The sequence below is a fragment of the Balaenoptera musculus genome, chromosome 4 (assembly GCF_009873245.2).
Source record: "Balaenoptera musculus isolate JJ_BM4_2016_0621 chromosome 4, mBalMus1.pri.v3, whole genome shotgun sequence".
NCBI lineage: Eukaryota > Metazoa > Chordata > Mammalia > Artiodactyla > Balaenopteridae > Balaenoptera > Balaenoptera musculus.
In genome coordinates, this window is record NC_045788.1 from 65,528,310 (window position 1) to 65,550,729 (window position 22,420).

Below are 22,420 nucleotides of genomic sequence, written 5' to 3' on the forward strand. Positions count from 1 at the left end.
CGAGGTCCGCATTTAGCTAAATTATGTCTTTGGGCAGCCAGACCAGGTCTGTTAAAATAACAAAGTGCCTGAACTTCTGCCCAGAACACGTCACCAAACTTTGCACTGGGGACCGTCTCCTATCACATGACTTCCTAATCTGAGGAAGTGAAGAAAGCAGAGTGAATGAAATACAAAGAATGAGGTTTTTCTTGGAGTACCTCCCTAGAGACAAAATCTGACTTTTCAGGAGATTACTGTTTGAATTCTCTATTCTAATTCAAAAAAACGTAAGTTTATGAATCTAATAGATTTTGCAGCATCTAATAGGTTTTGAAGGCCTTTTGACGTTTTCTCGTGATGCAGGACTTGCCCATTGCAGGTGTGAGGGTGTGGGTTTATAGGTCAACGTGGGCCAAGAAGAGCCCATTCAGACCTCAGCGAAAGGCACTGGGGTTTGGGGATGTTCTTGTTTGTTTGACTGCCTGGTTGTGGTGGTGGTGGTGGTTTTGCCTTGGCTATTTTGGCAGGTTTTCAGGACAAAACTGACCTCTTTGATTGATTCATCACAATAGCTTGTTTATGTCTTACAAATTGTTCAAGAACAGTTTGTCCATAATAAAAGTGACCTAGTAATACTCCCAGACCCAAGGAAATGTTGGGTTAAGCAGTCACAGAAGCACTTGATGTGCCAAGTTAGTGCCACCTCAGGGCTCTTTATATGGTTCCTTTCCAAGATTTCTGAACATTCCGGGGAGAGCACAGTATTTGTTTATTTGGCTGCTATGACTTCATTCTGCTATTGTTTCAGTTACACTCCTATGCCCCTCTGTCTCTCTCTCTCTCCTCCCCTCCCCTGCACCACTCTCACTCTCTCTCCCTCACACATACATACACTTATTTTGAGACTGATAACCACTCAGATTCATCCTTTAAAGGATAACTTAATTTGGCTGGGATTCAACTTGTAGTTGTCAAGAATTTGTGCATATACGCACTCAGCAAATATTTTCTTAACTCTTGTCCATATCAACTCTCTGAGGCATGGGAAGAGGTACTTTTGGGCTAGAGTGATGAATCGTACGTGATGTGTGCCCTCAAGGAACACACGGTGCAGGTACATGGGTCCTGTATTCTCAACAAGATGCATCATGAACATGCTCTCCAAGGGCTCTGGAGGGTGAGAGTTGGGAAGGTGCTTTTGTCGGGAGGCAGCCAAGAAAGGCTGTGTCGCGTTGGCAGGTGACCTGGGCTCCAGGAAGAGCTTGGGTTTCAAAATGAAAAATGGTGGAGAGGGAGGTCTTGATGCAGACAAAGGCATGAGCAAATTATTAGAGTCAAGGAACGTAGTCGGATATATGACTGGGTATGTGGCTGAGCAAAAGTCAGTGTTCTGAAGTGCTGAACTTGCAGCGCTGGTGCTGGCAGCAGTGATCGCAAAGAATGCATACTCACCAGAGCACTCCAGGAGGGTATACACTGGAGTGAACTTGTCACATTGCTCTCCATTTTCTCCTAAGAGGCCCATCCTGTTTAAGGATTCTGCCTGTGCCAGATGAGGTCCTGTCAGATTTTGGGAAACCTGGACCAGGGGTCTTACCAAGCCTCTAGTATTCCCAAGCCATCCTTCTCTAAAACTCCAGCACAGTTGCCATTGACTCAATTGGCCATGTATGTGAGGGTTCATTTCTAGGCTCTCTATTCTATTTCTCTGGTCATTATGTCTTTCCTCATGCCAGCACCATACTGTTTTGATTGCTGTAACTTTGTGGTGAGTTTTGAAACCAGGAAGGGAGAATTCTCCAACTTTGTCCCTTTTTTTTTTCCCCCCCAAGATTGTTTTGGTTATTTGGGGGCCAATGGAAGTTTTCAAGCTGGCAACAGTGTATAAGATTAGTTGGAAAGGACTAGGCTGGGAAGAATGAAAACTATTTAGGCTGTTTCATAAGTCTAGATATGAAGTAACTCGTCATTAAGTATTTTGGTGGCAGTCGAGTTGGAGAGCAGTAAATGGATTTGGAATATTTGGAATAATTTAATATGGCTTGCTATATTCAGTGTGAACGAATGAGACAAAAAAGAGAAATGGGGTTTTCTCCCAACCTTTGTGATTGGAAGAATTGTACTGAAATAAATAGAAAAATAAAGGGCACAAGAGGAGCTGAGCAGGTCTGTGGGTTAGGGGATCTGAATTCAGTTTTGAACACTGAGCTAGAGGTTCAGATGGGGATGCCCAGCCATCAGTTACAGATGCCGACGTGGAATAAATGAGTGTCATGGTTATTCTGGGTCTTATGTTGCTTATAAATGGTGTAGAATTTTTTTTTTTTTTAATGTAATGCATTTACGGTTACCATGGTGGCAAGAGCCAAATGAAGGGACGTGGTTGGCAAGAGCAGCAAAGATGGAGATCTGGTGAAAGGTAATTTCATGAAGCTTCTGTGCATTGCCTTAGCTCAGAGGAAAGAGAACGCTAGATGCTGTTGACATGTGTTTTATTTTGAAGTGACTGTTATTACCAGCGTCTCTAATCCTTAGCCTTGATCTCTTGGAGCCTAATGTTCCTGTTCTCCAGCTGAGAGAGACTAATTCACCATCTTGTGTTGTAAACACTCACTCATTTTAACTGATTACACCTCCAGTGATTCTCAAATCACTAAAATTACTAATTGCTATTCCTTACACATCAAAGAATGAATCCTGAATAATTAACCCCAAATAAAATTAAATGAATTGGCCCTTTTAATTAGAGTCCCTGCTGCTGTTTGTTCTGAGCTTCCTTTTCTTACTGGTAAGAGACTTTTAGAATGATTAAAACTGTTTAAGACTTAAACAGCCAGTGACCTTTTAATACAATATAAACCCATGAAAGCAATATTTCAGCTAGCAGGTGGTGAAGTAAATTTTTAGAGCAAGTACCTGTCAGCTCCAGTATTCTTTTGGGGAAAAAAAAAACATGCCAAAAAACAACCACCTTGAGATGAAATGAGTGTCTCTGTTTGATTATTTTTAAAGCATTTATGCATTTGCTAAGCCTCAGTCTCGATGAAATGGCAGGGTTGAAGGAGAGTGAGTAACGTTGGCATCATTTTATATAAATAGTAACAAGAATTTCTCAGTGAGAAGGATTTAAAGTCATTTGTGCATAAAAGATGAAGACCGGAGAAATCACACAAAGCCCCTGGTCTCAGACAGCCCTTCTTATCCTCAGGGAGTCTCCTGAGGCAGGGAAATGGGCTCACACAGTCGGGCCAAGGAAGCGTGGTGGGATTTCATTGCTGCTGATCGTCACGCTAGGATTCCCAGCCTATCCATGCTGCATTTAGCCTGGGTGTTATTGAAGATATTTCACGTGTTTCTGATCATCTAATCCAAGTCTCCTAAATAGTAAGAACCTCTTCTCTTCTTCATCGTCTTCTGAAGTTGTAGGGGCCGAGCAGGTTTCCTCCGTATTCTTAAGCAGCCTCAGTTTCTCACACTAAATTTGCCATCTATCGTGGTAAATATGTCCTCAGCCAGAAGTTAGGGGATGCAGGGTCACAGTGGGTTTCTTGGTATGGTTCTACACTATATGTGTTTCTCTTTACCACACTGGTTGAAATTTCTCCATGTGTAAAATAAAAGCCCTGGCACATAGAAGGCACCCAATCAATGACTTTTTTTCTTAAAGTTTAAAAAATAAAATTTTACTTTTCACTTTGAAATGATCTCAGACTTCACACAAACGTTGAAAAATAATATAAAGGATTCTCACTTAGCCTTTATATCCAGTTTCCCCAAATGTTGATATCTTACATAATCATAGGACAGTTACCTAAATTAGGCAATTAACACACTGACCACAATACTTCTTGCTAATATATAGACTTTATTCAGAGTTAATCAATTATTCTATTAAGATTCTTTTTCTGGTCTAGGACCCTATCCAGAATCACAAGTTGCATTTAGTTGCCTTGTCTTCTTAGTCTTCTTTAAGCTAGGATAGCTTCTCAGTCTTAGTTTGTCTTTTATGAAGGTCAGTGACTCTTAACCAGGGCTACATGTCAGAATCATGTGGGGAGCATGTCAAGATACTTGTGTCTGGGTCCCAACCCCAAAGGTTCTGATCTAAGAATTGTAGAGTGGGGCCTCGCTGTATGCAGTAAAAGAAAGTGCTTCCTGAGATGCTGATGCGTACCTTCGTTTAAAAGTCAGAGCTGTTTCAACACCTCAAGCACTACCATTTTGTGTTTCTATTCACATAACATCTCTCCTTCCACTTCCTTCATTTCCCTGTTCCTCTTCCATTCCCAAGTCTCCTTTATGGACAGAAACCTGACCCTCCAACATTCCTGGAGGATTTGAAGGAGTTTCTAGATACGTTGTGGGATAAGATACTGTTAAGACCTATCTACAGACCTTTTATTGCAGAAGAAAGATCAAGTACAGTACACATGGTTGCAGTGTTTCTTGAGATGAGGGTGTCCCCATAGCCAGGTGGTGACTTAGGGATGAGGACTCAGGGCCTGTATCCTGAAGACATGCTCCGAGTAAGTTAATGTGTAAAAACAATGACAGCAACAACAATAGCAATGACAACAACAACAGCAAAACTAGGTGGCTTCTTTAAGACCAGTGTTATTAACTGTCCAGCTATGAGCACCATGCAGAACCTATGACACCCCCGCCCCCGGTACTCTAGTGTATTGACCTTATGTCAGTAATTGAAAAGGGGCAAAATGGTCCATGGTAGAAATACATATGTTCATTTTTTCAGAGTTCAATTCAGTTTAATATAATATAGATTTATAATAGTAATATTATTACTATTCATCAAGCATCTCCTGTGTGCTCTATGTGCCCTCTAAAACAGAGAGCCTGCTCTCAAGGTGCTTATAGTCTAGTAGGAGAAACCAGTAGATATGCAATTAAACTAACAGAGAGCAGAATATGTGCTCCAATAGAGCTAAATCAGGAAGGAGCAATATGTTGTCACTGGAAGTGACGATGGGTCACTCTATCCAGATATAGCAGTGGTGAAATAAGTTTAAATGAGCTATTTAAAGTGTTTTTATTCTGAAACTATCATCCCTCCAGCTCCATCACCATCTTTGGAAGGAAGGTAAGCTTCTGGCCTCAGTGGCCACCACAGGGTGACGTCCCATCTCCAAGAAAAAAGAGTATTTTTGGAATAGTCCCTCAGCACATTGATATTTGTTTGCCAGCTTCTTTTTTCAGTGGTAAGTTAAGATTTTTTTGTTTCTCTAGACTGATGCCTCATTCTGTGTCCACGGCATGAATTTTTAATTTTTAAACTGAGAGAATTTCACTTTTTGGTGTGGGGCTAAAGGTATCTCAATAGTTGGTAGAAGATTGATGCTTAGGCTTAAATCATTGCCCTGTTTATTTTGAATGCCCATCTTTGGAAGCCAAATTATATGGTGTGGTTTGTTGTTTCGGTAGAAATTACTGTCTTTTTGTAAGACAATTGACACTTGGTGGATTCAAAAATGCTATTTGGTTTTACTCCATTTGGAGAACCAGACTGTCCTCCTAATTTCATATTATTTGAAAATCATTCAGTGTTTCTTGACTAAGAAAGTGAATCTGTTTTTCAACAAATGGAGACCCCTATGTGATAGAGAAATACAGCATACTTAGATATGATGCCCTAAGGTATTTCACCTTCACACAGACTATTTATTTGTGGTCAAACATGAGGACTATTGAACTCAGTGACGACCCAGGGATTCCGTATTAGCTAGCTGTAGAGTGAAACTGTCCATCTGAAAATCAGGGAGACTTCATCTACTTTAGGATAATCATTCTTCCTGCTTTTAATTTGAGAATCTGTAAGAGCATTTCAAGCTAAGTTATTTAGAAGGATGACGGAGACATTACATTTTGGCTTGGGTAAATATAGTGATGCATTAAAATTAAACACTGGCTTAAGTAGATTCTGCAATTCATTTCAAAGTATCTTCCTTTTGATTTTTTAAAAATGCATGCCTATAATTCACATTTATTGTATAACAATTAAACCAAAAGGAGAAGGCATGAACTGTAGACAACCATCCCATGAGCTATAAACAACATTGTTAACGTATACAAAATGTTTATACAGAAATAGTGCCATATTATAAACAATATTCAGTAGCCCATTTTTTTCCTCACAAGGTAATACATCAGAAACAGCTTTTCATGTACTTGTACCAGATACCCCATGACTCACACCTTCACTAGATTTAAGTCTTTGTTCAAATATCACCTCCATGAGACATTTTCCAACCTTTCTCTTTAAAACTGCAACGTTCCACCATCACCCTAGCAGTCCTTTCCCCCTTCCTTGCCCTATATGTCCGTATAGTACTTATCAAGATTTGATATCAAGTATGTTTTATGTAATTTATTTTTTAAGTGTTCTTCTTCTCCTGATAGAGTATAAATTACACGAGTGCCGCTCTTTGTGTTTGTTTTATTTATTTGTTTGTTCGATGTTTCCTTCTGGTGTCTAAAATAATCCCTGGCACATAGAAGGCACCCAATCAATGACTAAATAGATGTCAGATCTAGATCAACATCATCATTTTGATGGCAACACAATTTTCCAGTGTGTGACTGACTTCAATTGATTTTTTTTTACCCAAATTTTATTGATGAATAGTCTGATCATGTCCATTGTATTTCACTGTGATTAAGATTCTTTAACCTGCTTCCCTGTATAGTCTTTAGTCACTGCTTTAGTAGGATAATTTATTAAAAGTGGTATTGCTGCATCAAAGTGTATAAACATTTTTAAGGCTTTTGATACCTGTTGCCAAATTTTCTTGAGAAAGTTTTATCTTTAACACTCCTATTTATATATAAGTAGCATACGAGTGCTGAATTTCTTATATCGTCTTATACCATTATTGTGTTTCATCACTCTTTAATTTTGACCTTTCCTTTAAATAACATGACTTAGAAAATTAAGTACTATCAGAATCAAAAATTTGTTTGTTTTTTAGTTAAGCAGCAGAAAATAAAAATGGAAGAAAAGTAGAAAGGTTTCTCTTCTAATATATCATTATATATAACAAAAGCATGAACTCCAAAAATGTCTAGTGTGAGAACTAGAGAACTGAAGCTACTTGGTTGAGGTCACATATCTTCCCATTTACAGATGAAGACGTGTCATTTAAGGGGGGCAGTATTGTTGCTATTTTGATGACAGTGAGGACAGGGAACCAGGGATGCCCAACCTTGCCCTGATAATTATCAGTCCTGCCAGTGAGTTCTCAAAGGGGCTGCACACTGAAGGAACAGGAAAAAAATGGAAATTCAGGAGCTGCCTTATTAGTAGCTCCGTGAGTGCTTAATCCAGGAAGGAGGTCTGTGGTCACTCTGAGATGGTGCCTAGGCTTTGGCTCTGGGAATAAGCAGGCTTTTTATCCTATCTCTAATAGGAGCCACACATTGAGTAAATCAGTGCAACTCCTTTCATATTTTTAGTTACAACCAATGGGTAGTAAATAGATTGAGAAGGCTGGGAGGTGATGCATTAAATGGGACTTATCCTCAATGGTTCCTTGATCTTTGCCATATCCCAATATTTCCTGGTGGTTTTTGAAAACTTATGACACATTTCTAGGTACTGAAAATTCTCTTTTGAATTGTGTGTATGTGTTATTTTAAAATAAGTGGGTAGAACAGTGACCGGTTAGAAATTTGTATAACGAAAAGTGAGTTTCTCTTCCACTCTTGTTCCCCAGTTGCAAAATTGATCTTCTTAGAGGCAACTTGCCTTTAACAATTTCTTGGGAATCTACTTCAAAGGTACTCCCTGATAATACAGGCATATATGTATATATGTTATCACACAAATAACATTTACTTAATGTCATAAATCTTGATACTTCATTTTTAAAAGATTTTACCCAGTGTGCTTTCTGATGGAGTTTTCTTGGTGGCACATGTGTTTTAATGCAAACTGAAGATGGATTTGAGGGTAAAATTGTAAACAAAGTCTTCAGTTGCTTAGTTTCATAATAAATTGCCTCTCATTTATGAGGAGAATGCTACAGCTGTGATATAACTCAACCACCTTACAGGGATTTTTCACTCCTGTTCTATTTATTGTATCTTCTCACTTGTTCTCTTTTCTCACCCTTGCTCAGAGAGCTTCATCTTCTCAGATTTGGTCTTCTCTACTGAGTAGGCAAATTTCGACTCAGCTGCTCTTTTGTGCATAAGTGAAAAGAAAAAAATGTCATCTATCATGTACACATTGTACAAGTCACTTACATACAGTTTAGCTTAGCAGTGTTCAAACTGTGGATTGAGACCCATTTATGGGTCACAGTCACTTTAGTGGGTCACACACAACACCTTTAAAGTAAATAAATAACAGAGAAAAATGTCAGTGTGGATTACATGCAATAAGTATGGTTTCATGAAACCCTTGTTTCAGATATACATGTACTTACACATGTCCAGATAGGAATTTTGCATCATCATATAAAAGGTTATTTCTTTACTTCTAGGTTGTAGTCAAAAAAAAGTCCAGAGTCTCAGTTTTAACTGGGTTGATCTGCAGAGTGACACCGTGAAGTGGCTATTGTTATACTCATTTAATAGGTGAGGAAAACTGAACCTGAGATGGTAGCAGTGCCTTTTCCAAAGTAAAGGGTTGAGCTAGGCTTTGTGTTTTAAGTTTTTGGGCTTGAAATTTTGTACTATTTTCTTTGGAACATATTTCCTTTCTCTATTAGTTACTATTAATGGAAAAGAATAACTGTCTTTACTTGAAGCTTATGATCTGGTCACCATAATTATTTTTATTTCGTGTGTCTGTGTGTGTGTATGTGTGTGTGTGTGTGTGTGTTCCAACCCGATCTCTTGTGTACTCATAATTTAAATTCTTAATTTGAGGAGCTCCAAAGTAATTTTATTTATAATTTCCTTAAAGTTTAGATTTTCCTTAAACAACCAGAATTTCTCCATTTAAGGAAGTTAGAGAGCCAACATCTGCCAACTGCCAGAGCCCTTCATGTGCGGTCTACAGATCTACATCAGCATCACCTGGGAGCATGTGAGAAATGCAGAATCTCAGGCCTCACCCCAGACCTGGCGAATCAGAGCCTGCATTTTAGCTAGATCCTTTTGGTGATTTGAACATTGATGTTTGAAAAGCACCTAAGACACCAGGTCATTTAAAAAAAAAAAGCAATTGAGTGATTAAATGGCTTTTTATTCATTTAGTTTTTCAACCTACGTTTACTGAGGGATGACATGGCCCAAACCTTATGCCAAGTGGTGGGGATATAAAGATAAATTATGAGTGGGCTCTGTTTGTTAGGAGTTTCAGTTCTTACTAGGAGAGAATGGCCATGAACACATAAATGCAATCAAGTATTATAGATGCTGGGATAGAACCTGTATGAGGCACAAAAGGGGCTGTTATCTAAATCCGTATGTGTGTGTGTATGTAGGTTTACATGGATATTTGGATCAAGAAGAAGGAGAATGATGCTTGCTTTTTTTTTAACCATAGTAAATGAATCCAGACTTTATTGATGATCTGAGTTTAATTACTCCCTTGTACTTTTGCACTACAATCATATATAACCAGTAACCATCTTCTTGTTGGTAAATTCTTGTTATTTTCTCCCTCTCACGGGGGACGTCATATCATGAAGGGCTAAGCAAACTGTTTTCAGGTAGATGCCTTTTATATATGCCTGAGCCATGTTACTGGGGTAGCTACAGTGGGTGATAACTCAGTTACAATCAAGTAGCCACATCTGCTTCTCAGTGCCACTGCCTTTTATATACCCCTAGACTAGAAAGGGTAGCTTGAGAAAATATAAATAGCTGGGTTTCTGGGAGTTTTTCCTCACTCTCTTCAAGTTAATGGTATGCATTAACAGGCTATTTTCTGATGTCAACTGGAATAAAGTAGTGTTTGGGAATCAGGGATATAATACTTTATTTGCCGAACTCACCTGAACTGCCTCATGGTGCTACATCTGGCACAAAGCAGAAACCTTTTGAATATTAGCTGAATGAGATGGGATGGTATAGAGCAAATTAAGCAAGATCTTTCCTTGCTTCTCTCCAAGGCATTGTGAGCATCTATTTCCAGCTCTGTATTTCACTAGCAGTGTAACTTTGGAGTAAATCATTTTAGCTGGTAATTGAGGAATAAATGTATTTTGCGTGTTGGGTAGGCTTTGTATGGTGAGGAAAAGGGTGAGGAGGAAACCAGGTTTGTAGACGTGTGTCTGTGACTACTCCACTGCTAATAAAACCAAATATTTCTTTCTTAGCTTTTATGTATCACTGCATTCCCCAGTTGCCTGGTGTGTGTCCATTTTTGACTTGCCTGTTTGATTTATTCAGTGCCCCTGTAATGCACAGGGTCTGGGAGGGAGTTCACTTGGATTTCCCCAGCAAGCCCAGAGGGCAGGGCATGCACTAATGTGAAGGTCTACAGCTTAGCATTGCTGGTTGTAAGATACTACAGCTGATTCCGTCCAGGTGCTTTTTCCTCTAGGAGGGTTGCCCCGCAAGCATCTCAGACGAGTGCTCTTTCATCGTTTGAAGAAATCTACTGTAAAGGAAAGGATCTTCCCCCGCAACATTAATATACACACATTTTGTTCTTTCCTTTTTGCCATCTTCCTTAAACATGGAAATTGTGCCTTCTCTCTTAAGCTGAACTCACTGTTACTTAGAGGCATTTCCCTCTGTTGACCTGCCTGTTAAAATGGTGAGCCTGAAGTCAGAATTCTCATAATAGTTCTTAGTCTGATTTAAAACTCTTTACGAAGAGTTTTTCGTTCCAACTGTCTTAACTAGTCATGCTTCCCTTCAAAGGACCCATTTTCTATCCCTTTATCATGTGTGTGTGTCTGTTTTCTAGACATTTACCCAGTTCTCCACATCCTTTTAAAATGTGAGCTCCACTCTGAACAATGTAGCAAGAAGCCTATGATGATTGAGCTTGAAAAATGGAAAACTTTGGTCTAACTTAGTAACTGATTAAAATAAGCAGATACATATTATGAGGTTATCACTATGACTTTAATAATCTGCCTAATCTTGCCTAGAACACATGGTCTAGATTTATGTTGTTTTCAAGATATTTCTTTTAAAAAAATACATTCTGTTTTCTTTCTCGGTTCCTTTTCACCCTCCCAGGACTCTCATCAACCTGCACCTCACTTTATTTAATTTCTATGACAGAAGTATAGGGTCAAGAAGGATATAGTTGGAAGGGACCTCAGAGACAGGCAGGTGTACTTTTTATTCTAAGACAAGTTTGCTCTGAGAATTTGGGCAGTTCATGTGTCTTTTGTGGGCCTCTGTTTCTACCTTCATAATGTATCTCCAAGATTTTGGTCAGTTCTGATACTGTTTAATGCTCTGACAATTCCTATGACATAAAGAATCTGGTAAAGTATAAGAAGGTGCTGAGAAATTCTCTTTTAAATTGAATATGAAAATGACATAGGTCCAGATAGAACATTTGAACCTGAAAATTAAGCTGTGAAGTAGAATTTGATCATCAAGTCTCCATCAACCTAGACATCTTTGCTTATCACCTAAAACTTTATTGTGAGCTTTCGTCTCATACATTTTGACTTTTAAAGGTAGAAAAGATCTTGGTGATGATCCTTTTTACTTGACAGGTATTTCATTTTTTTTTTTGAAGGACAGTGAGTTTCTCAGTCCTGGCTGCACATTAGCATTATCTGGGTTTTAAAGGAATACGGACATTTGATCCCTTCTCCCCATCCCTGAGATTCTGAATGCATTGGTATGAGATAGATTTTGCGCATTGGCATTTTTAGGTAAGATTCCTTGGTGATTCTAGTATCTAGCCAATGTTTAGAACTCTTAGATGGAGTTAATAATGATTTATGAGACTTATAATTTTAATAAGGATATAGACAACATATATCTTCAGATGTGTACACCCAGAAGGATGAGAGAAGTAGAGATATTTCTATATGACATGCCATTGAACCTTTCCAACTCTATGGGGTCCAAAGTAGGAATACTATGACACTTTGCTTAATGCAATGGTTCTCAAAGTGTGGTCACCAGGAGCACCAGCATCACCTGGGGATTTATTAGGAATGCATATTATCAGACCCTGACCCAGACCTACTGAATCAGAGCTTCTGGGGGTGGGACCCAGCAATCTGTGTTTTAACGAGACCTTCCAGCGATCCTAGTGAGCTCTAAAGTTTCAGAACCATCAGCATAGAGAGTTGTTGTGGGAGTAAGAGGTAGCCTAGGAAAATCTTAGCACAGTGCCTGGTGCATGGTGAGAGTCCAAAAAACAGAGTACTCTAAAGATAGTGTGTTTGACTTCTTGGTAGCCTGAATATGGCTGGGAGCTAGACTTGACAGCTGTTAGCTACTCTTCCAATTCTAACACTGTTACTTTTTTAAAATTTATTTTATTGAAGTATAGTTGATTTACAATGTGTTAATTTCTGCTGTATAGCACAGTAATTCAGTCATACATATACGTGCATTCTTTTTCATATTCTTTTCCACTATGGTTTATCACAGGATATTGAATATAGTTCCCTGTGTTATACAGTAGGACCTTGTTGTTTATCCATTCTATATATAATAGTTTGCATCTGCTAATCATAAACTCCCAATCCATCCCTACCCCACCTCCCCCTCCCTCTTGGCAACCACAAGTCTGTTCTCTGTGTAAGACTGTTACTTATAAGGCAAATGGAGCTCAACTGAACAATCTCAAAGGTGTATCAGAACAATCAGTCCAAGTCACCATCCTTCCACTGTGAGATTTAGACTCTTTCTTTTCTGAAGACCTAAGTTGTGATGTTTTGGTACTATCCAACAGTGACTCACTGAGTGGTAGAGACTATACTCTACCACTAAGTGTTGAACAGCTGAAATGCAAGGAAAAACTATTTATCCATAGAGGAGGACAGTACCCCAACACGTCTAAAACATTATTGCTAAAAGGAAAAGGGCACATAGAGAAATTTGTTTTAGAAAATGAAGATTTCCTTTTCTTAATAGAATTTCTTGCAAAGAATATTTAAAAAGATTCCATACCAAGAACCGAAGAAGCGATGTTAGATTTCCTAGTATCCTAAAGCCTGGATAGTGTATAGCTTTCCAAATTGGATGTTTCTTATTCCAGTTTCTCCTAATCTTGTCCTGCACACACTTTTAGCTTAGTCTTTAGTAAATCATATTCTTAGAAGTGTTTCCTTCTCAGAAATCCTTAATGGATCCTCACCGCATGCACAATAAAATTCAAACTCTATGCTAGATGTGGGACACACTTAAAAGCTTATTTTCATACTGCTTTAATTTTTATAACCTACTAGTGTTATTTTACATTCCTGTGTTTATGCTGTATTGTAACTTGCTTTTTATTCTCTAGACCCTGATTTTTTTTTTTTTTTTTTTTTTTACCATTATGCCTCTATTTTCCTTTATTTCTGTCTAGCGTGAACTTACTATCTACATCATAATGTTCAGGGGCAATTTAAATACTCCAGTAAAGCTTCCTTGTTACTCCAAATGAATGTAAGCTTTCCTTTATCTTAACTTCCAAAAGAGTTTGTAGAGCTTAATAAATTGCACCTTGTGTTACCTTACCTGTTTACACATTTTTTTCCTTCTCTGCTTGACTGAAAATTTATTGAGAACAAGCAACAAGTCTCATACACCTCAGTAATCCACCACTCCAAGCACCTTCCCTGTTCTGGCTAAATGTACTTGACGTGCTTCTACACCAGCTTTATGTCACTTCTAAGTATCCCGTCTGATCCTTATTATTCTGAAAGTTAAGGATGCTAATTAAACGAGGAGAACTTAGGGAATAATTGCTGTGCAGGACAAAAAATTATGTGTCAAAGCCAATTACAAAGCAGTAAAATGCCAGCTAATGCAAATCTTCCTTGACTTATGATGGGGTTGCATCGTGGAAAAACCCACTGTAAGTTGAAAATATTAAGTGGAAAATGTATTTAATACACCTAATCTACCAAACATCATAGCTTAGCCTTGCCTACCTTAAACATGCCCAGAACACGTACATTTAGCCTACAGTTGGGCAAAATCATGTAACACAAAGCCTATTTTATAATAAAAAGTTGAGTATATTATGTCATGTATTGGACACTGTACTGAAAGTGAAAAACAGAATGGTTGTGAGGGCACAGAATGGTTGTAAGTGTATGGGTTGTTCACCCTGGCGATCTCCTGGCTGACTGGGAGCTGAGGCTACCTGCCGAAGCCCAGCATCACAACAGTATTGCACCCCATATGATTGGCCCAGGAATAGATCAAAATTCAAAGTACGTTTTTTGTTGAATGCCTGTTGCTTTTGCACCGTGGTAAAGTCGAGAAATTACAGGTGGAACCATCATAAGTTGGGGACTGTCTGTGTTTGTAAGAGTGCTATAGTATTGCATCCGTGTTAATTTCATGTGTGTGTTTCCTTTCCACAGGTGATTTTCTTCCACCCCCGCCTCCACCTCTAGATGATTCCAGTGCTTCTCCATCGGGCTCTGGGAACTTCCCTCCTCCACCTCCCCTTGATGACAGTGCTTTCAGGGCACAGGTAAGATCTGGGGTTGAAGTCATGTTTATAAGCCATGCTAGGAATCATGAATTCTGAGATTGTTTCTGTGATGGATAAACATTTATCCAGAGCCTACAGAGAGCTTTACACCTCACAAAGCACTAAGGCATTTTAATGCCAACTGCCCAGCTCAAGCTTCCCAGAGTTCTGCTGGCTTGCCCTCTGAAGCCCTGGAAATCCTTTTACCTGCTAATTTTATTTTGAAACTGAAAGTCATTCTTTAGGAATTCCATTTGAGAAGTCCACATTTTCTTGTTATCTTGGTGACACACAACCAGGCTTTTTTATTGCCTTTTTTCTCTTTCCACAGACGTTGCATTCTAAATGAGTAAGGCTGATATTTTAAGGTTCTGGCTGGTCACTGTGGGTACTAATTGGTCAGCAACATCTTTCTAGCAAAAGCAACAGCAAAATTTCTTAGGTTTTCTCTTCTGAGTGAGGTCAGGCATGCACAGTATGGTATGTATTGACTGTTTAGACGTATTTGTGCTCCAGGGGGTGTTGATAGCAAAGTGACTCAGGGCTAGATTCAGAAGCAACAGTAAAAGTTCTCAGCCTGTGTTCATGTAGAGCCACTGGTGACCAGCTGCCACTGTTTAGGCAGTTAAATGCCAGTTATGTCAGGAAGGAAGACTAAATAATATTGTCATAAAATTATTGTCATATTTTTAGGGGTGATGATGTTACTATAGATATGTCAAAGAAAAAAATCCTTATTTTTTAGAGAAATGTCGGCAGGATTGGTCAATGAAGTGGAATAGTGCCTGGTATTTGCTTTAAAATCAAAAGAATCTAAAAAAGAGTGGGTATGTGTATATATACGTATATATATACATATATATATACATATATACATACATATATATATATATATATATATAACTGATTCACTTGGCTGTACACCTGAAACTAACACAACAGTGTAAATCAGCTATACTCCAATAAAAAAGAATCGTAAGAGTAGGGAGCTACTGAGTGAGAATATAGGTGAGAAAATATTAGTTATGAGTTGATAATTGTTGGGTGCATGGAGGTTTAATTCATTATTTGTTCTACCTTTGTACATGTTTAAGATTTCCCATAATAAATTTTAAAGAGGAAAAGCCATAGAAAGTAACTGCTTAAATAGTTCAGTTCATTGTGTGACTTTTTTTCTCTTAAATTTCAGGTTAGAGGAGACAAAGGTAGAAATGATTAATTCACTCAACAAATATTTCTGTGCTCTGTGTGGGCACCTTTATATATCAAAAAAGACAAACAGGGTTCTGCCCTTATGAAACTTACATGTTAGTAAGGGCTGTTCTTTGCATATTGTTTAATTTATGCAATTAAACACTTTGCTTAGTCTATCTTCTTTCTTGAATAGTTATGTAACTATTTTGTAAGCATTTAAAGTCCTGAGTTCTGAAAAGTTTGCTTGACCTTGTGACAGAAGAGTTGTGTTTGATACTAGTTGAGCAGCTTATTCTTGTCACATGATCTCGACCAGGTCACCCTAAGGCCCACTTTTCTTGTAATTAAAGATAAGATAACTGTTTCTACCTCTAATAATTAAATGAAATACAGATGGATTTGAATGTACTAAACTATATTCACCTTATAGATATTTTGATGTTATAATTGTCACCATATAAAAGTAACAGCAACAAGAATAATAATAAGGCTTGCCAAGGGTTTCATTAAGAAAAATCAAACCTGGGGCTTTCATAAAATTATAAGAAGTCTTTTTCTGTATAGATCTTGTCCTGTTAACTATATCCAAGCTATGACTTTGTTTTTGAAAAGGAAGGAAATAAACAAAAAGCTTGTTGCCATGTTGGCTTATGTTCTATAAAACAGAAGGAAGAAGGATAAAAAAATAAAACAGATTTTGCCAAATGGAAAAGGGCAGATCTGGTAGGAGAGGTGTGTTGTTATTGAATATGTGGAAGATTGTTGGCAAGTTCAAAAGAAAATGGGCAGGGACTTCCCTGGTGGCGCAGTGGTTAAGAATCTGCCTGCCAATGCAGGGGACACGGGTTCGAGCCCTGGTCCGGGAAGATCCCACATGCCGCGGAGCACCTAAGCCCGCGAGCCACAACTACTGAGCCCGCGAGCCACAACTACTGAAGCCGACGTGCCTAGAGCCCGTGTTCCGCAACAAGAGAAGCCACCGCAATGAGAAGCCCGTGCACCACAAGGAAGAGTAGCCCCCTCTCACTGCAACTAGGGAAAGCCCGCGTGCAGCAACAAAGACCCAACGCAGCCAAAAATAAATAAATAAAGTAAATAAATTAAAAAAAAAAAGAAGAAGAAAATGGGCATGTCCTTTCCTTGTGTGGTGGTGATGTGATGTGATAGAGGCTTGGTCCCACTCTGGCCATATTTGCCCCAACTTTAGATTTGAGCTACGATGGAACTCAGAGTAATGTAATCACAGGAGAAAATTCTGCATGTTTTTCTCCCAGCCAATGGTGAAAACTCCTGTTGCCCAGTCCAAATATTAGCTGGTAAATGTGTGTTTTTATGTAGAAATCTGTTTATGTTTCCAGCTAGATCTTCAGGTCAGAGCCAAAAGAACCTCTATTAAGTGTGACTCTAAGAATTATAAGTTTTTCAGAGCTGAAAGGGACCTAAGAGATCATTGAGTCCAAACCTGGTGCCAGGCATCTGGTTACAGCTTTTCAAATACTTGCTGAATGAATTAATTCCCTCTCTTCATAAGTGAGGAAACTGAGACCCAAGAAGATGTGGATCCTATAGTTTCTGACAGAACTCTTTTGAGAAATCTTGACTCTTTATCTGTCCTTCCTCTCACTTTGCACGTGATTTTGCTTCAGGCCTCTCAAGACTCTGAGGTTCCGATGAGGGGGTAACATGCTTTTGTTTGGAAGGACCAGGTGTTGTTGGAGTTTTGCTTGTCTCTGAATTTCTGATGCATGCTGTAAACTTTTTTCTTTTTCCTTTGCAAAAGGCAAATATTTAGTGTCAAGAATTCTTGTTTTGAGAATTCTCATTTTTGTGGGAAAAGATGAATCTTGGAAAATCAATGAGAGATTTTCTCTTCTGTCAGTATCGGTTCGAGCATAGTGGCTGTAAGGTTTGGGGTGACCATTTAGCAGTCACTTCATTCATTCATTTGTTATTCATTCATTCATGATAAGTTGAATAACTTCTATAGGTCAGACACATATGCTGGGGTTTATAGCCTTAGAACTTGTCATCATGGGTCTAGTGCCCTGAGTCTCAACGTTGGAACTGTTAGCTTTGTTTGATCTCATGCCACAGTTGGTAATTCCTTTCTATTTCAGCCAGCCAGTGGGCAGGCATATAGCATCGTTTAGAGAAGTTTTAGAGAGGGAGAATATGTCATAGAATTTCAGGTTTGCAAGGGAATTAGAGATCATAACTCAAGTGCCTTTTCTGTCATTTGACTCTCCTAATTTTTTTTCAGTTTAACAAAATGTTTATGGGTGACTGCTACAGCTGAGGCAATGTTGAAGGCCAAGGAATAGATCAGATACAACCTCCGATTCAAGCTTGGAAGATGCATATATACCCAACTTCTAAATTAAGGTGTTTCGTAGTAAATTATTCCTTAGTCATCATGCTTTGATCGGAAGCACAATCTTAGTCCTATGTTGAGGTAGAGGGTGGGGGAAATAAATTAACTATGTCTAGAGACATGCAAGAAGGATTCTTGGAAACAATTTCAATTGAACTGAACTTTGATGGCTAATTAGGATCTTAATTTTCAAATGGGGGAATGGAATTTTAGGCAATAAAGCAACAAGTATAAGAATACAGAATATTCTGAAGAATATTCTGAAATCATTACAGGTATTTGTTATTATTGAAATATAAGGTTGAGATCCCCAGGTCTGTTGTTGGGTGCCAAGTGGTGCTTTTAACACACCATCAGACAAAACGTGTTGCCCTTGTGGGAAGCCCTATGCAAATAGCTCTGAGTTGTCTGGTAGACTTCCTTGAGCTCCTCAGGGATTTACCTGCTGATACCTGATGGCTTTGAGTTCAGGTGCCCGATATTTAACTTCCTCTTTTTATGACATGTTTGCTTGACTTTTTCTTCATGACCACCAGCTGACATCTCCTCACTCTGCCTCGCTCTTTGTGACCCAGAGCGTGGCTTGCTTTTACGTGTCTGTGCTCCTGGGCTTTTACCTTTCCATTTCCCATCACCTCTTCCATTCCTTCAGGCAGATGACTGCCTTTGCTAGGGTAACTCCAGCCCCTCCACCTCAGAAAACAGACTGTTTCATCCATTGCTGGTTACTCCAGGTATTACAAATGTCTTTCTCTTATTGAACTGAAATTTGTCCCTTTATGATTTCCTCATACTGATTTTCTTCCTACCCTCTTAGAAAATGATGTGCATTCAAAGGAACTGCCCGGCCAGGAGAGAGAGAGGTGGTGTCTCTCTCAAGGGGGTGATCCATAAAACTCCTGAAAGAGGTCACTTTTCTGAGGAGAGCATGAAAACAGTGTCATGTGAGCTATTCACTGAACTTGGGGAAATGCCCAGAGTTTGTTGAAAAGAGAAGGAAGAAGAGAGACTTCTTTTTTTTTTTTTAATTTTTAATTTTTAAAAATTTATTTTATTGGAGTATAGTTGATTTGGAGTATAGTTGATTTACAATGTTGTGTTAATTTCTGCTGTACAGTGAAGTGATTCAGTTATATATATGTTCTTTTTCATATTATTTTCCATTATGGTTTATCACAGGATATTGAATAGAGTTCCCTGTGCTATAAGGTAGGACCTTGTTGTTTATCCATTCTATATATATTAGTTTGCATCTGCTAATCCCAAAGTCCCAATCCATCCCTCCCTCCGCTTTCCCCCAACCTTCCTTGGCAACCACAGGTCTGTACTCTATGTCTATGAGTCTGTTTCTGGAGAAACTTCTGAAATCCTTTATTGTCTTGTCTTAAAGTCAGGGTCCAAAAGTTTGTGGACTAAGTCATTTCTACTCTTGTGAAAACAATTTCAAAGCTCATAGATGTGTAGGGTGAATGGTGGACTGTAGTCATTTATCTACTTACTCATTTTATATATTTCATTTATCAATAATAGCTTAAAAATCTATTGATGTTTCAGTACTGAAACATCACAGAACTGAAGTCTGTGTCCTGTGACCCTTACTCTAGTGCTATCATGATGACAGGTACGGAATGACAGAATTTTACTTGTAGACGTAGAGAACTCAGGCCCCCAGCCATGGGCACATTCGTTCATGAGCTCACAGAAATAGGCAGCAGGCCTTGCTTTGTATGGTTTGGACATACCCTACCATAGAAGTCATCCCTTCTGCTACCTGGTAGTGGGGTGAGGAAGGAAGAGGCTGGGTGAAAAAGGAGATCCAGTCTACAAAAATTAAGAGCAGAGATGCAGTATTGCCAGAGCAAAACCAAAATGCTCAGCAAAAGCTTTAATCCACTCTGAAGTGCTTATCCTTCCTGTGTAGTGAGGATATAAGAATATCTTGATCCATGAAAACATACCAGAGGAGTGACCGTGATGCTTATTTCTTCCTGGCCCTTTGCCTTGTTCCTTTGGGTCTTGTGTTAGCGAGGGCCCCTAGTTGATTTGTAGGGTTGTTTGTGACCCTGGCAACAACAGTAGCAGCAGCAGCTTGCTTCATGATTATCTCCTCCTTTTACGGTCCACACATGTAGAGGAGTGTATGTTTAGCAGGGCTGGTGGGTTCTTAGGCATGTCACAGCCTCCGGGCAGTGTGACTTTCTAGAAGCGAATGTCGGAGTTTTCCTGTTTGCCTTTCGCTCTGAATCATCCTCCGATTGGGTATTCAGATGAGAAATGAGATATTTTTGGTGTCTAGACTTATAAAAAACTTCTTTGAAAGTAGCAGGCCACAGCCGATAGGGAGTATTCCAGTGTTTCATTCAGTAATTTGACCCTTTTTCATGAATGTCACAGTTTCTCTTCCTTGTTTTTTAAGAATCTATTTTAAAAGGTAAACCCTTTCCCCGGGATCGATAGCGGAGTATGTGTACACACGCATGCTCATTCACCCATATCAACTCAATTACCACTGCTGCTACTCTTTTGAAATAATCTAGGACACATGCATGTATTCTGCAGTGAAAGTTTGGCTGATTGCTGGGCAAGAAAAGTCTTAGAGGGAAATAGGTTGCGGTCAGTTCTGTTGTGTGTTGAGATAACCAATGAGGTTAGATTTGCTTTAGCTCCTGAGTTTCTTTATTGGGAGTAATTTACAATATTTGCATATTTCAGAAAATTTCCTGTGCCCAAATTAAGTGAAACTTAAGTTGGTTCTTTCCGAGTCAGTGGAAGTTTTTATCCCATTTTGTCTTTCCCATCAAGAATCTTAGTGATTCCTTCAAAGCTGAAATACATTTATTTATTTTTTGTACATCTAAAAAATAATGCATGTTTTTTTCTTAGTAATGTAAGTAAATCGAACAATATGGAGTAAATGTTTTCAAACATGTTTCTCTATCAAGGAAAAATTATGATATGCATATGTGCCCCACTCCCAATATATACACCCTATGAAATTTGAGCATTCCTTTTCCTGCCTCATCTAAAGTATTATTAACACAGTTTGGAGAATGTGTTGCAATATTTTAAACTTTATAACACCTCTTTTTAAAGAATTATTTCTCACATTAAATTGTACCGTCACATTATTAATAAACTATAGCTTTTGTTTATTGCATTGTTTCTTGTTTGTTATTTCTTTTTCTTGAATTCATCATACTGGTTCTTCTTTGTCCTTTTTTTTTTTTTGTTTAATTCCTCCTACAGTACTTTATAAAATATTTATTTATTTATTTACTTATTTGTTTATTTATTTGGGAAAGGCTACATGGATGATATATTTTCTAAGTCCTTGCATATCTGAAAATGACTTTTTTTTTTGGTTTCATTGTTAAGTAAAAGTTTGGCTGCAAGTAGAATTCTAGGGTCAAATTTTCTTTACCTCAATATTCAACAAAGATTTCTATGTTATTACTTTGTATCATTCAGTCTTTAGTGTTACAGATGAGAAATCTGATGCCAGTCTGATTCTTTTTCCAATTTAGTAACTTTTTCTTGTTTGATCTGTAAGCTTTGTTTGTGGGATTCAGCAATTCTACTACACTGTTTCTAGATACAGCTTCCCTCACCCTCACCCCAATATTTCTACTCAGTATTCAGTGAATCTGTTTGATCTGAGGAGTCAAGTTTTTATTTATTTAGCTAAGGGGGATTTTCTTGTGATATTGGGAAAATGAGTTTTAATTTTTCATTTGCCGTTTTCTCCCTTATGGAACTCCTATTTTATGGTTTTGGATTTTTTCCCCCCATTCTTCATATTGGTATTCTTTTTCAATAGTTCTACCATATGGAAGAATCCCTATTGCTTGCTTCCTTTCTTTATTTTTAATTTTGTGGTGATGATGTACTCTCAAATTATAAATGCTATATACACCTGAATTTAGGGAGAAAATGTGCTTTGGGGCCGCTCTGAATCTGCTGTTCTGGTAGACTTAGCTCGCTTGTAGTCCAAACTTTATCTTTTATCTATATCAGAAACCATACAGTCCTTTACTTGCCACTTTTTTTTTTTAATTGGAGTATAATTGCTTTACAATGTTGTGTTAGTTTCTGCTGTACAATGAAGTGATTAAACAAACCAATCACAAGTAATGAAATTGAAACTATAATTAAAAATCTTGCAACAAACAAAAGTCCAGGATCAGATGGCTTCACAGGCAAATTCTATCAAACATTTAGAGAAGAGCTAACACTTGTCCTTCTCAAACTCTTCCAAAAAATTGCAGAGGGAGGAACGCTCCCAAACTCGTTCA

At 38.3% G+C, this 22,420-nt stretch overlaps 1 protein-coding gene across 8 annotated transcripts in view; it reads left to right on the top strand.

Annotated features, from left to right (window-relative positions):
- Positions 1–22,420, top strand: part of LOC118894686 (LIM domain containing preferred translocation partner in lipoma) — a 697,996-nt gene that overhangs the window by 288,399 nt on the left and 387,177 nt on the right. For all 8 annotated transcript variants that reach the window (XM_036851114.1, XM_036851111.1, XM_036851112.1 and 5 more), the window contains one exon: positions 14,451–14,563. In XM_036851114.1, coding sequence (XP_036707009.1) covers positions 14,451–14,563 — 113 coding nt within the window. The remainder of the gene's footprint in view (positions 1–14,450; positions 14,564–22,420) is intronic.